The following is a 16,119-nucleotide window of genomic DNA, read 5'->3' on the forward strand; positions in this document are numbered from 1 at the left end:
TCCCAAATTGAGAGGGAATATTATTTTCACACAAATGTTTTTTTTTTTAAATGGGTACCATTGTTCTCTGGCTCCCTTCTAGCCACTGTCTTTGTTTTGCATATTCTTACAAATTAAATAAATAGGCCCACAGAATATTTTCTAAATTTAATTAAATCTAATTTTGAGATTAATAATGACAGACAATGTCAACAACAGCGACAAACACACAATGATGAGAGGACTAAAAAAACATCTCCAAACGCATAGAGCAAGGCTATACTCTGCTTTGTACAAATTGCAAACTGACTTCAGTGGTGACTTTATTGAATATTTCTCTGAAAAATGCCATAAACCAAGTTGCAGAACACAATGTGTTGTAGTCTGTGAAGTTGTTTGACAGCTTGCAATGAATGAAATAGTTTATTTATTTCAATAAATATCCCAGAAAATGTAGGTTGCAAATACATAACCTGTCATATTGGAAACCCTTTTTCTTTGGTCTGTAATTAGTTGTGGTGCTGTTTGACATGTTTTGGTCAAACAGCACCACAATTTTGGCTTATAAATAATTATAAATTGCTGATGTGCTTTCAGAGACAGTGAAAAATAAACAACCCAGCTATAACTGGGGCAGAGAGGACAAATAATATGCCTCACAGCACACACATTCATGCTATTGCACATAAACGTATGACCACAGTTGCACAATCTAAATCTAGAACCACTAGACCTTTAAAGCATCACTATGACTATACCATGAGGCCAACATTACTGTGCACAATGTAATGCCTCCCTTCTCTGACTGAGTGCTGCAGAGAGAGAGAGAGAGAGAGAGAGAGAGGGAGACAGACAGACAGACAGAGCACTATTATATTTTTGTTCGGAAACAACAATAGTTTCCCTTGTCCACAGTGTTTGAGGCCTCCCAGCACCATCCTCCTTTCAAATGCTCCCTGGCAAGCTCAGCTTCAAGGTACAGCTTTGACAATGTTTTTGATGTAACTGGGATTTTCTGTATCTGCATTAAGGACATTCATGGTAAGTTGTGGTACGTTTTCACTTTTACTGTTCTCATATTAAAAATAAAAATGTATTTTTTGTAATTCAGATTCATACTATGTACAATTACAGATACATAATTTAAAGTAGCCTACTGTCTGTAAACTTTTAAACAAGTTACACATGTTAAAATGCTTCAAATACTTTTTCACACCTTCGAATGCTATTATCCAACACAAAGCACCTGCTTGGAAAGATGGATTTTTTCCGTTATATTTCATTTAGCAGTTTTTTCCCCACCAGACATCACCGAGTCATCAAGTAAGAAGAATGAGCCGCGTGGAAGGTCTGAGGGCCAACTCATCTCAGTTCACTCTGGAGGGAAAGCCCTTCCACATCCTGGGGGGCTCCATCCATTACTTCCGTGTCCCCAGAGCCTACTGGGAGGACCGGCTGCTGAAGATGAAAGCCTGTGGCCTCAATACACTTACAACGTAGGCTCCCACTGCAACTTGGCTATGCCTCACATTACAGGATTTTTACTGTTCTTTTACTGGAGAAGGTCAAACACAGATCAGATTAAATCAAAATGTGTTTGTGTAAAATGCCTTATGAAACAATTCACCTTAAAATGAAACATAAAACAAACCAAACACTGGGATTTTGCAAGTCATTGGACCACACTGTTGCTCATAAGCTGCAAGAGATTGTTTTCTTGCTTGCTCTTTCAGATACGTGCCGTGGAATCTGCATGAACCTGAGAGAGGAACTTTCAACTTTCAGGATCAGTTGGACCTCAGGTAAATCTTCCATAGTGTTTTTCTTCGTCTTTGTAGACTGGTCGATATTTCCAAAAGGCATGCAGATGGGTTGTTTTTTAAATAAAGCAGAATGTGTGTCTGTCTTTCTCAGGGCCTATGTCAGTTTAGCAGCAGAGATGGGTCTATGGGTGATCCTGCGTCCTGGGCCTTACATCTGTGCTGAATGGGACTTGGGCGGGTTGCCTAGGTAAAATCATCTGTCCATTGCTTTAAAACTTTGGCATATATTAGCAGTAAGCCACCAAAGTTGTTCTCATGTTTCTTTCAGCTGGTTGTTACAAGATAAAGGCATGCAATTGAGGACAACTTATCCCAGATTTGTAGATGCTGTCAACCTCTACTTTGACAAGCTTGTCTCAGTTATCAAACCTCTGATGGTGAGTCAGACTCATAGTTTAGTTATACAATTTCACGTCAGACATTTCCTGAAAGAGAGAGATTTCAGTGAGACAAACACTTATTTTTCCTTGTTTGGTTTTTCAGTTTGAAGAGGGAGGCCCAATCATTGCGGTTCAAGTTGAGAACGAGTATGGGTCATATGCCAAAGATGAGAAATATATGCCATTTATAAAGAACGTGAGTTTATTAATGTACTGCAATGTTTCTTTTTCACTTATAATACATTGTAATGTAGCTAATTCTAAGCAAAAAAATATTTTCCTGCAGTGTCTAGAGTCCAGAGGGATCAAGGAGCTCCTGCTGACTTCTGACAACTGGGAGGGCTTGAGATGTGGAGGGATGGAGGGAGGTAATGAAGATAACTATAACCAACTACCTAATATTGTAGGCTACGTAATGTACTGTGTCATTGTTTGACTTTTTTCTTCATTTGGTCCAAATTTTGGTGATTTCAGTTCTAAAAACAATAAACCTTCAGAGACTGTCGTTTGGAGCTATCCAGCACTTGGCTGACATGCAGGTAGGTGAGTTTTTATTGTTCATTTCTGCTTTTTACTGTATTATCGTGTGAGAGGATTGGCTAAAACCCAAAAGGAAAATGATTTTGTTTGTGATTAAGCATCACTATAGCGCCTAAATTACAGTAGACTGCAAGATGTGTATGTGTTATGTTTTGCATAGCCCCAGAAACCCCTAATGGTGATGGAGTATTGGTCTGGGTGGTTTGACGTCTGGGGAGATCATCACCATGTGTTCCACGCTGAGGGTATAAAGACACTTTTCAGCCATCACTTTCCCAGTCAACATTTTTGCTGAGCATGTGCTCATTTTCAGCATCACTGTGCATTCCATTACACACTTACAAGCTTCACAATGGCCAATGTCTATTTGCTTGTGATTTTGGATAGCCGTATGAATGTCATTCAGAGCTGCTGGGTTCAGGTATTGTTCAAGGACACTTCACCCGAGAGAGAAGAGCATTACTGCCTCACTTAACAAGTCATTCATTACGGCATATTGCTCTTTGGCTCGCTTTGTGTATCATTAATTATCATATGGTTTGCAGACATGCTGGCTGTGGTGTCAGAGATCCTGGAGAGAGGTGTCTCTATTAATCTGTACATGTTCCATGGGGGAACCAGCTTTGGCTTCATGAATGGAGCGATGGACTTTGGCACCTACAAACCTCAGGTCACCAGTTATGGTTGGTAGGAATTACCTTAGAGCTCAGAGACCAAAAAACTGTTTCAAAGTATGTTTCAGATCTCTGACTAACATGATTCCCCACTAAAGCATTGCTTCTTGTTTTCATTGCAGATTACGATGCTCCTCTATCCGAGGCTGGAGATTGCACCTTAAAATATCAACTCTTGAGGAAGTTATTCAGCCAGTACCACTGTAATGTCATTTTATGAGAAACTATATGCACCTAGCAATTCATTTGATGAACTTATTACTCAGAGTAAATTAGTCTGTCATCATTAGTAATAATTTAATGTTTTTGCCAACTGGTGTTCCAGCTGAGCCTCTTCCTGAAGTGCCCTTTCCTCAGGAGAGGAGAGCATACGACCCGGTTGCCATCCAGCGGCACCTGTCACTGTGGGACAGCCTGCAATTCACCGACAAGGTAAGCTACAGATGGCACGCACCTGTCTGGTGTGACAGCTGATCACATAATCTACAGAATGGAAAATGTTGTATCCAAACTCCAACTAGACCATACCATATAGGAGTCCTGCTCGGGTGACAGCAAACTGCAAGATGTGGTGAGCTTCAGACAGACTGTCTCTGTTATCAGCCTGTGTGTCTGCTTCGGTGGCTCCACTTCTAGCAACATGCTGCTTACGCTCAAGACAGCTGTCTCACACCTGGCAGCTCGGGTATGGTCATGCATCAAGGTGTCAACACACCTGCTTTTTTTTGGACATTTCTGTCATATGCTGTTTGGTGGATTCCTTTATTTCAAGTCCAAGTGTGTCACAGTGCCATGCATGCAAACATTTCTTCAGTGAGAATGGAACTTCCTTACCCCAGCAGTGATGGTATCTTGCCCTGCCTATGCAACTACGCAGGTACATTGTCTTCAGAGGTCTGATGTAGAGCTGCAATGATAAATCGATTAGTTGTCAACTATTAAAGTAATCGTCGATTATTTTGATAACTGCTCAATCAGTTTGACTAATTTTTTAAGAAAAAAAGTCACAATTCTTAGATTCCAGCTTCTTAAATTTGAATATTGTCTGGTTTCTTTATTCCTCTGTGACAGTAAATTGAATATCTTTGGGTCATGGACAAAACAAGACATTTGACATTTTCACCATTTTATGACATTTTAAAGACCAAACAACTAATTGATTAATTGACAAAATAATCAGCAGATTAATCATCAATGAGAATAATGGTTGGTTGCAGCTTTAGTCTGATGTTCACTGTGTTCTTGTATCTAATTATATGTGTTGTTTACTATTCATCCAGCCATTTAGGTCAGAGAGGCCAGTGAACATGGAGAATCTGCCTGTCAACAATAACAATGGCCAGTCATATGGTTACACACTGTATGAAACCACCATCCTCAGTGGAGGAACCCTCAACTCCAGGAACAACATCAGAGATAGAGCACTGGTGAGGACTGACCCACAGACCCCATACATGCACAATATAGTTTAAAATATTTTTCCTGAGGTTATAAAGCTTGGTTATACCTAATCCTGTCAATATGAATTTTAATGTTCTGTAGGTTTTTGTGGACAGACAATGTGTTGGTAGTTTGGACTACAAGACTCATGAGCTGGCACTCCCTGATGGGAAGGTACTGTGGTGTCTGTTCCTAGCTGTACATACCATCATCCCTGTAGCCCTTAGCTCCTGAAACGCATACATTTTTAAATTAAGGGTTAATCACGTACAAGTACAAGTACAAGGACATACCCTCTAAAGCATCCCAGAAATACTTTTCTGAAGAGCGTAAAACTTTGTCTTTGAAGTGAAGGAATTTTAAACACAGTGTGGTTGTTTTAGGTCACTGTTTATAGCTGTTACACAAAGGTACCCAACTGCTCCCAAGAAAAGACCATGCAATATGCTGGAAGTGAAAGAGAGTAATTTAGTACAGCATCAACTGCAAAGCAAAAACATGAAATAAAATAACATTACAGTTCACTTCAGAGCTATATCCACTTCATGCAGCATCACTGCCAGATGTCTTATTCATAATTGAAAAACGTCTTTTTGCAGGATGAAAAATTCAGTGATATGTGCATCAACAGTTGGCAGTAATTATTGGGAAGTATTCTATATAGTATAAAAATGGCTAAAGCCAGTGTAAGGACACTGCTAAAATATCTAACTATATATTAAATTATCAAGTTAAATTATATTAAATTAAAATATCTAAAAATTAATCTCTCTCCCCCCCCCCCCTTCTCTCTCTCTCTCGATATATATATATATTTTCCAGCAGTTATCCTGCAGATTCCAATTTTGGACCATATAACTGTGCTCAAGCAGGATTTAGCGGGACATTCAAGAATATTTGATTCTGAGAAGCTGTATACATTACATCAGAGTATTCGCTGTTATTTGTATTTGCCATTTTTATTTGGCATATTCAAACAAACAGAGAAATACTGGATTGTCTCAATGTGATTACTTTTCTTTAATGAACTTTCCAACTGACACTCGTGTTTTGTGCTTTGAAGGGAAAGGTGACGTTGAGCTTACTTGTGGAGAACTGTGGAAGAGTGAATTATGGGAAAACTCTGGATGAACAGCGCAAAGGTATTGAACCTTTAAACATAAGTGTCTTGTGCAGTGCCATACATGAGTTTTTGCTTTTCCACTCACTGTTCATATTAGAACACATTTCCTGACCTGAGTCAAACAATTCCTACCGTTAATTTTAACACTTAAGCCAAAGAAAATATCAGAAGAGTTCAGATAATGTTGCTTGGACACTGAAAAATCTATTCAGTTAACTTAAAAATGTCAAATCACTGCTTCTGTGCGAACTTTCTGACTTTTTCTAGATTTTATTGCCCCATGCTATACCTGAAAGCATGTGTCTATGGGTGGTGTTTGGTCTGCTACTATGTCTGCATTGCATAGGTTTGCCTCATATTGTATTACAGGTATTGTGGGAGACATCCTTTTGAATCACGCCCCTCTGAGAGGATTTACTATCTTCTGTTTGGATATGAAGCCTGGCTTTATGAAAAGGTGGGTTAAGTGAATTTAATTGTTTATTCTGTGAACATGGTCAGACTACTAGACCTCTTCATAGACACAAGTAGACATGGTTATAAATCAAAGGGCAGATTCAACCATGAAACTTATTATTAATCTGCTAATGAATCACCCTTCATACACTGCTTTGAATGTTTAGTGGTGTGAGTATATGACTAACTGCCTTTCTTTGTAGTACAGTATATATTCACACATTCAATATTGGTTCACATACCGTATAGTGACATAGTTCCTCTGGATGTTGGTCAGGTTGAATTCAGTGTCACATGATTACAGTGTGTTTTTCAAATGAATGCTCATCTTGTTTCAGATTATTGAGTTCAGGTCAGTGGAAGTCTGACTTCAAGTCGCCCTCATTCCAGGATTTTTCCAGACCAGACTTTGTGTGAATGGTCCTCCCAGGGACACCTTCATCAGACTCCCTGTGAGTACAACTAGTCATCTTTTATGGTAAACTACATCTATTATTGCTAGGGAATGTTCTAACACTGATCTACTATTTCTAATAATAATACTTAAATGCATCTTAATTTTTAATACAGGTCTTTGCATGTTTATTAACAGTATTATGAAGCATCATAGTCTTTGTGTTACATCTGTATGTGTGCTCTAATGGAAAAAATGATGCCTTAAATTTTATTGCTCTACGTCAGTGATTTACTGCAGTTAATTTTATTAACAGTTGCAAAACAAACCTTCCACATTTTCATTTTACTGACCATGCCAGTGCGTCCATCTGCAGGGTTGGGGTAAAGGAGCCGTGTTTGTCAATGGGCAGAACCTTGGACGTCATTGGTTCATCGGTCCCCAGCATTTCCTTTTTCTCCCAGGAGCTTGGCTCAGAAGTGGAGAGAATCAGGTATACCTGTAGATTTTAATTAGACGACACATAATGGTTGTGTTTGACATTAGTTGAGGTGAAGTTTGCCTATGCTTTCAGTTTGTTTTCTAGATTTGTAGCAGGTTGTGTGTGTACCATTTGTTAAGTATTTTTTATGTTCTCTTTCAGATTATTGTTTTTGAGGAACAAAAGGCGGATGACAAAATACAATTTGCTGAAAATCCTGATCATGGAAGGACAATTGATGTTTACAAACTCCCCTTTTGCACACTGCTTTGAAAATAAAAAAACACACACACACACACACACACACACACAGGAGACAGTGTATTGATAGTGGCAGTTAATATCAGTTAAAGCTATTTATTTACTAACCATAATATTTGCAATTTATATTGTGCAACTGTACAGATACATTTTTTCTTCAAACGCTTGGTGAAATGTTGCATCTTGCCATTGAATCTGCTGCCTTAAATTCAACAATGCAACATCGTCTGGTTTGTCTATTTTTCTCATTCAGGATAAACTTTGCTCTGATTAGAAATAATGTGCTTTGAACCTTTGACAGCGTGACACACACTCTTAAGCTTCTCATTGGACCAAAGGCTTGTCCTTTACTCGAGCTATGCTCCCTTATTCACAAAAGACTCCTAACCACCACACACATGCAAATCAACATGAAAGAAAAACTAGTTACCGGAAATGTCATCTTGTCCTTCATAATAAAAAGACAAACATGTGCTACTAGTCAGCATAGAAACATGTCATGTAATATTTTATTGCCTATATGAATATATGAAACTGGGTATGCTTAGGTTGCGAACATAGAGCGTGGAAACAAGACATTAAACCACGCATTCATCCTGTAAAGTGTGCAATTTGTTCTTACGAGTTTATTTTGAAAATAGAAGCCGGAAGTTCTGCAGGTACTTCTAGCTACCTTGATTTTTAAATCTATTCCCTGATGTTCCTGTCTACGGAAATTGCGGAAAGAGCAGAGCACTCGGTCAGTTCAACTTGCAGAAGAGTCCACTACATGCCCTTCACGGTGTCACTGCTGCCTTTCGTCAGTAACTTTATATGAGCTAATATCCTCAGTGAATGAACTGATAAAATTACGACTTTGGAAATGTGAGTATGGCGTTTGTAAGAGCAGCTTCACAGTAGGTAACCTTAGCCTAGCCGAGCTGAGCTGTGGGACTGGACCAGTTCAGAGTAACGTTAGGTTCCGATATTAAGTTTAGCTAAGTTGAGTTTTTATAAATAAAGGTTTGCTTTCGCAACGCAACATGGAGTCATTTGGAGCCACTGGCACCGTTCTTGGATGCTCTGCGGGCATTGCGGTGGGTAGTCTTGTGTTTGCAGCCTACAAACTTGGCTTACTCTACCAGTTGTTTCACAAGGTAGGTTGTCACTACTTAATATGGTAATTATATCCTCCTCCATGCCTTTCAGTTCCTTTCGCCACATGCATTTTTATTGTAAAACACCATTGCACAGATCAGCCATTGCAAATACACCAGCATCATCTATGTATCATTCCGTAGGCTGTCACAGGGAAAGCTAAGCTGCACCCTATATACATAACCTTTCACCAGCCTTGTGGTTTTCTAGCATAAAGGCTATCACAACACCCAGGCGGTGTGATAACACAAAGCCCTGAGGCACGTCACCACTGCAAGCCAGAACAATATGTGATTATTGTCAAATATGAATGGCCTGTGGCCTGAAGAGACAGTGTGACAGGTGACCTTTAGAGGGGCCATCACTCACACTGACAGTTGTTTACCTATGGCAGAGCTTTTTTTCTAGTTTACACCATTGTTTTATATGTTAAAACAGTAACTGCAATTGTCTGAATAGTCTCCTCTCTGACTTGACTATTCTGTCCTCTGACTCACTTCAGACTGAGACGAAGAGCCCACGGCATGGTGGCGAGAGCGTGGCAGAGGTGCTCCGCGCCCACGGGGTCAAGTACCTTTTCACCCTTGTCGGCGGACACATTTCACCTATCCTGGTGGCTTGCGAGAAGGTGGGCATCCGCATTGTGGACACCAGACACGAGGCCACCGCTGTCTTCGCTGCTGACGCTGTGGCAAGACTCTCAGGTGCAGATTTGTTTAACAAGAATAGATGCATCAAAATGTATCTGTGGGTTTTATTTGAACTCATATCAAGTTACCGGCAGTTATGTAGAATAAAGGAATTGGGTGTGCTGCTGCCTTGTTGAAGTGTGTCTTGGTGTAGGCCTTTCCCGCTGCAGATGTTCTGACTTGTCAAACAAAGGTGTAACTAACAGCATTAATAGTGGCTGGATAACATTTAGGTGTTCCAGTGTTTTGGCCCTGGTTTTCCAAACAGTCAAGTATAGTAATACGTCTAGGTAGAACTGTCGCAGTGTCATTGAGTCAGTCGTAGCGTGTTTTTGGGGCCTGGTTAATAGCTAGCTAGTTAATATCTTGATTGTCTCCCCACCAGGCACTGTTGGAGTAGCAGCAGTGACTGCCGGCCCAGGCCTCACTAACACAGTGACAGCAGTGAAGAATGCTCAGATGGCTGAATCTCCATTGTTGCTCATCGGAGGAGCTGCTGGTACACTTCTTCAGGTGGAGTTGATTCAAACACTGATGTGAATGTGCAGGTAGAATAAAACAACAGTACAAAATAGTCTAATAGAGATGTGGGTTCTGCTGCTGGAAGACACAGTGAATGTTAAAAGGGTTAAACTTCATCTGAACTTTTCTCAGCTTCAATGTCTAACCTCTCCATCAACTGGCACAGGGCAGAGGAGCGCTGCAAGATATTGACCAGATGTCTCTCTTCAAGCCACTGTGCAAGTTCTGTGCCTCCATAAGGACCATCAGGGAGATTGTGCCTACTGTCAGGAAAGCCCTGGCCATCGCCCAGTCTGGAACTCCTGGTCCTGTTTTTATCGAGTTCCCCATCGACACGCTCTATCCCTACCATCTTGTGTCCAAAGAGTTTGGAGTTAAGAACACTCCCAAAGGCCTGATAGGAAAAATTGTCTCATGGTATGTTATTAGCATGTCTTGTGTACACTGTACATTACTCTTTAGTATATGTTAAATACAAAAAAAATACAATAAAGTTATGCTGTGTGAGAATAGAGGACAGTTGAATTACACTTGAATAACTTTAAAAACAGCAACTTTATAAGGCAATTGACATAAATAAATAGCCTTGAAAATATACCTTCCAAACTAACCTTTGGCTCAAGTCTGACTTGGCTCTTGTATATAGCATGGAAGTTTTTCTCTCTTCAAATAAAGGCAAACACGCAGTAATGTGATGCTCTGATTTCTTGTAAGGTACCTCAATAACCACCTCATGAACCTGTTTGCTGGAGCCTGGGAGACCAGAGATGTGTCTCCGCTTCCTGTGTACATCCCGCAAGCCACCGACGATCAGGTAAGATTGCTCAGACACATCACAGTGAGTCCTTCTCGATACGTGCGTAGTGTTAGAGATGACTAAACCGCTGTTTTAAAATGTTTTTGCTTTCAATGCAAATCAGGTACAAAAGTGCATAGAGCTGGTGAGTCGAGCCAAGAAACCTGTTATTCTGTTGGGCAGCCAAGCAACACTACCCCCAACGCCGGTCGATGACATCAGGTGTGTTAGAGCTTAAAAATGTGCAAAAATACTTAGTTTTCCGGTCAGCATTTGAATAGCATTGAAGTGATGTTTTGTCATTTTATTTAGCGAGACTCATCTGTTCAAAAACGCTTTACAGGAAGGCATTGGAGGACCTGGGCATTCCCTGCTTCCTTGGGGGAATGTCCCGTGGCATGCTGGGAAAAGACAGCCCCATACACATCAGACAGAACAGGCGAGATGCTCTGAAAGAGGCTGATTTGGTGCTCTTAGCAGGTCAAGCATACCATCTTATAGTTTTAACAGCAGTAACATAGCTTTTTGACAGGGGATATTTAATTGTCAAACATAAAACAAAATTGCAGAACAAGTTAACGTACAGTAATTGTCTTAATTAATTAACACTGTTATATAGTGCAAAACATTTCAGCTATTGAATATTTAATAATTCATTCATTTAATATGTCCGTAATTATTTTAATACGTTATTGAAGGTTTCATAGAATGACAGCTGGTCTTAGCCACAAGGAGCCAATTCCAGCTGTTGTCTGCTGAAATACAGTCAGATGTTGAACTGTATTTTCAAAGTAACCTGTGTCTCCAGAACTCCTGGAGAAATGTTAACCTTGTGTGTTGTGTTTGCAGGCACTGTTTGTGACTTCCGGCTGAGCTATGGCAGAGTTCTTAACAGACGCAGTAAGATCATCGCTGTCAACAGAGATAAGACGCAGCTGCTGAAAAACTCCGATATGTTCTGGAAACCAACTATAGCAATTCAGGGTACGTTCACAAGCTGCTATGATGATGCAGGATAATAATTAAAGTAACAATGTGTCATTGGATTTTAAATCACATTTTAACAGTGTGGCTTTTTTTCATTTAAGAAACAGTTAGATCCTTCCTCGCCTTGGAAGATTCCAAAAAATTGTTGCATGCTTTTGTTTTTTCACAATTGGACTATTTACTAGTCTACCCAAAAAATATATTGATAAGCAGCAAAAGTTTTAACTGAAACTGGAATGAGAGAACACATCCTCCAGTTTTAGCTTCTCTGCACTGGCTTCCTGTAGCATTTAGAACTGATTTTAAGTTAATTTACTTGTTTTTAAAGCACTTCATGGTTTAGCACCTTCTTATCTATCCGACCTTTTATCTGATTATATTCCAACTCCTCTGTCAGGTGCTGGTATGCTTAATGTACCAAGAAATGAGAGTAAAAAGTTTGGTGAAGAAGTGTTCTGTTTTTACGCACCAATGGCTTGGAACAAACTCCCATTACAAATAAGATAAGCTACCTCTATAGAAGCAGCTCAATATGTACTTTTATGCTTTTGCTTTGAGCTGATTAAACACACTTTTATTTATGTATTTATTTGATTTTATAGCCCTGTCTGCCACCTTTTTCCAGTTTTAATAACTGTGTTTTGTGCATGAGGCATATGTGCATGCATGAGCTGCATTTTATGTATGAAAGATGCTATACAAATAATCATCATCATCATTATTATTGTTATTATTTTAGATCACTGGTGAAGAATATGCATTTTAAATGTATTGTTTCACACTTTAGTTCAGTAGTTGGAGTATAAAACGTAAATATTGGTCTATTTTAGGTGACGCTGGTTCAGTCTTAGTGCGGCTTTCCAAAGGCCTGAAGGGTTTTCGCTGTCCAGAGGAATGGCCTCAGAGCCTCAAAGCAGGAGATTTGACCAAAGAAGACATAAACAGGTAAGCAGAGGAGATGATCCCTGGTCTCTGTGAGTGTTGTTGACTATAGACTGTGGTGTCGACATGCACTGTAAAACTGTCACCTGGACACCATTTCTTCTGAACTTACACTCTGATATTGATGATTAAAAAATGTCCTGATTCGTTAAATCTTTAATACTAGAACGCCAACAGAATTTCATTAATGAATGTAATGTTAATCTAAATGCAACTACAGCAAAATAATTTCTTCATCACATAAACTGGAGTATTTTTCATTTCAGGGCTAAAGCTGATGAGAAGACTGAACGCCACTTAAATCCCTTGAAAGTCCTCCACTGTGTGGATGAGCTGATGGCAGAGGACAGCATCATTGTTGCAGATGGGGGTGATTTTGTTGGAAGTGCTGCATACATAATGAGACCAAGAGGACCTTTGCGTTGGCTAGATCCAGGTTAGAGGTCATAGACCAAACAACTATTTGTTTATGAAGAACTGTTGTGATACAACAATGGATGTTTTGGTTATTTAAATGTGAGAGTAGAGGGCTTGTAATGTCAACAGTGTGAAAATGAAAATAATAATTTCAAGTCAGCTGATTTTTTAACTTCAGTTGTTGTTTTTCACTTTTTTGTCAGAACATTAAGAGGTTAAAGGAGTACACAGAACACTATGTACTCCTGTACTACTGTTGTAGTATCAACATAATCATGTAAAGTCCATATTATAGCAATGTTTTCTGAGGTTAATCATACTTTCTTTGCAGTCATAGTGACAGAACTTTACTGTTCCTTGTCCCTACAGGAGCTTTTGGGACCCTGGGAGTTGGAGGAGGATTTGCACTGGGGGCAAAACTGTGCCGGCCTGAATCTGAGGTATAGTATTTCTGAAAGAGATTTTTCTGATCATCTGTTGATCTTTTCCCTTTTATGAATGAAATACTACTTTATGTGCTTTTCAGGTGTGGATAGTGTATGGTGACGGCTCCTTAGGATACAGTGTTGCAGAGTTTGACACATTCACTAGACACAAGGTAAAATCACTCATCACAATATTTACATTGTATTTACATAGACATTTTTATTATGCATTATAAACATGCCATACTACCAAATATAGTTGGCTCACACTCACGTAGTCTGTCCCTGAGAAGAGGTCTAATCAGCCAAAATAAGTGAAACCACGGATGTAAGATATCAGTCCTATAAAATCCTTCCTATATAATAGAAAGGCATCAGTGCCGTATACGTGATTTATATATTGTATCATGTATTTAATGTGTAATTGACTAATTGATCACTACCACACAATTTGTCTACAGGAAACTCTTCATTACATTACATGATTGTAATGTAACATTTTAAAATAGACTTCACAAAAATATGTAAGTCTGGCAGCTGTAATGCTAAAATAGACTTGAAACCCTGTTATCAATAAAGGGATCTCTTATCTTAAAGACTTTAGCAAATCAATAAAGGCATTCTCTTTGTAGCGAAAACATGGAGTTTTTTTTCCTTCTAAATGTTGCTCTTCTTTTTTCCCCTAGACCCCAGTTATAGCTGTGGTGGGAAATGATGCATGTTGGAGTCAGATATCCAGAGAGCAGGTTCCTATACTCGGCAGCAACGTGGCGTGTGGCCTTGCGTTTACAGGTACATTTTCTGCATAGGATGTTGTACGGCCGCTGTGCTTGCTGAATTTATATTTATGTATGATGACTGGACAGTTACTAACTGGCAAATCTTCTTTTCCTCTCCTTTTTGCAGATTATCATTTAGTGGCCGATGGTTACGGTGGTAAGGGCTACCTTGTAGGGCGTGAGGACGAGGACAGGCTAAAAGACATCATCAGACAAGTTCAGAGGGAGACCAAGGAGGGCAAAGCTACACTTCTAAATGTTCTGATAGGGAAGACCAACTTTAGAGAGGGCTCTATCTCTGTATAGGACAAATGTGATTTCTTAAAACGGTCTTCTTCCTTTACCTTAGGCTCTTTTATAGACTTTACTATGAGGCTCATGAGGGGTTTCAGAGAATAGGAATACTGTTGGATACTGAGTAGAGCCCAGCCCTGACCAAACCTATGCTAATCCTTTGTGCCCTTAAAGCCATATTTCACTTTGGTAAGAGGAAATGACTTTACAGTTTGCTGATCTCCTTTAAGAGTTAATGAACCGTCAGTTGCGAAATCAATCTATTTCCCAAAAAAATCCTACTAGTAACACATCTGCAAACACCAGTCATAACTCTGTTATATCAATATTAAGTGTGACTGTTCATGCAGTCACTATTATTATTATTCATAGGTACTTAATGTATGACCATATATTTATTTGAGTTATTTACTATTAAGTTCTACTAGTAAAAATACTACAGCTCCAGATCTGCCAGCCTAGAAGCTAGACTTTGTTGTGCATCTTGCTACTTTTCAGGTTCATGTTGTGCTATTCACAATAATTTCTGCATTTTAAGAAGGGAAAGAGTAGAGTAAAAGTAAAAAAATATAGCTTTGTTTGGGGATTTTCACCTTTCTAGGAGCTTGGGGTTAGATTTTTGACCTTCAGACGGCCTGTTTTAACTTCAGATATTTCTTGCAAATAAACCAGTGACAGAAAATCTTTTGTGAGAGAAAGCATTGGTTTAAATTATCAAATGTGACCAGTATGCCTTTTCTCCTGTTATCAAATGACCACAAAGCCTTTTTATGAGGATACATAGCTGTAAAATTCTTTATCGCTTGGTGATTTGGGATAAAAATGTGTTAAATGGAAAATAGTTTCTGAATGTCTAAGATTGACAAATGGTATGCCTTTTCATGTTTGATTGTATCTTCGAATACATTGATATGTATAGATTGAAAATGTGTCTGCTGATTCAGTTATGTATTTAAATGATATTCAATACTAACTTGTATGCATTGATGTGGGCTATCATATAAAATATGCCTATACACAATATGTATTGCACTATAATTATAGCTTATTTACTCACCAGGTGGATCAACTCACTCCAAAATATATTGTTTTATTTGGTACTTTGAGGAAGTTGTATTAAACTTGATCATGAAATGTTAATTTGGATAAATTCTCAAGTAAATTGGGGTTAAAAGTGAGAAATGAGTGGCCTTGTGGTTATTTTTATTCACATTGTTGTTACAATGACGGCAACCATACAGTATAACCATAACTTCTATTAGTTTTGTTCTACAGTTGCACTATTTATAGTTAAGTGGATTGACTTAAGATTGTGTTAACACAGCTACCCAAACATTCATTTTTGGTTTATATGTTTTTTAAAATGCTGTAATTTGACTATAGACTGTATGTGCAGGGAACTCATTGTACATTCAGGGAAACTGACAACTGCTTTTTTTAAACTTGGCCATTTAGTTTGAAATACATTTTTCACATCATCTCTGTTTAGATTTAAGAAAAATTTGACTTGAGTCTGTGCAAAATTGTTGTTTAATATCGCTAACTGTTCTTGCAACTTGAAACTGCAAATCTGAAACATA

At 38.9% G+C, this 16,119-nt stretch overlaps 1 protein-coding gene and 1 pseudogene across 1 annotated transcript; both read left to right on the top strand.

Moving 5' to 3' along the window:
* The first annotated feature begins 907 nt into the window (after positions 1-907).
* Positions 908-8,184, top strand: LOC119883426 (annotated as a pseudogene).
* Positions 8,185-8,284: 100 nt separating this feature from the next.
* Positions 8,285-15,717, top strand: ilvbl (ilvB (bacterial acetolactate synthase)-like). The gene is made up of 14 exons (XM_038694065.1): positions 8,285-8,687; positions 9,191-9,392; positions 9,763-9,890; positions 10,066-10,316; positions 10,614-10,713; positions 10,820-10,917; positions 11,039-11,175; positions 11,545-11,679; positions 12,513-12,627; positions 12,891-13,060; positions 13,411-13,481; positions 13,568-13,639; positions 14,153-14,258; positions 14,373-15,717. Exons 1-14 carry the CDS (start codon positions 8,574-8,576, stop codon positions 14,549-14,551), a joined length of 1,878 nt encoding a protein of 625 aa, XP_038549993.1. The 5' UTR covers positions 8,285-8,573; the 3' UTR covers positions 14,552-15,717.
* Positions 15,718-16,119: the final 402 nt, after the last annotated feature.

Source organism: Micropterus salmoides, unplaced genomic scaffold, assembly GCF_014851395.1.
Source record: "Micropterus salmoides isolate LMB-PRFRI ecotype aquatic unplaced genomic scaffold, ASM1485139v1 Ms_hic_scaffold_3, whole genome shotgun sequence".
NCBI classification, from domain to species: Eukaryota; Metazoa; Chordata; class Actinopteri; order Centrarchiformes; family Centrarchidae; genus Micropterus; species Micropterus salmoides.

Excerpts from the sequence above, each read along its gene's own strand:
- ilvbl (XM_038694065.1), top strand. The coding sequence starts at position 8,574 with ATGGAGTCATTTGGAGCCACTGGCACCGTTCTTGGATGCTCTGCGGGC. Across the intron at positions 9,891-10,065 it reads CTGCTGGTACACTTCTTCAG|GGCAGAGGAGCGCTGCAAGA; the intron begins GTGGAGTTGATT and ends CAACTGGCACAG. Across the intron at positions 10,317-10,613 it reads ATAGGAAAAATTGTCTCATG|GTACCTCAATAACCACCTCA; the intron begins GTATGTTATTAG and ends ATTTCTTGTAAG.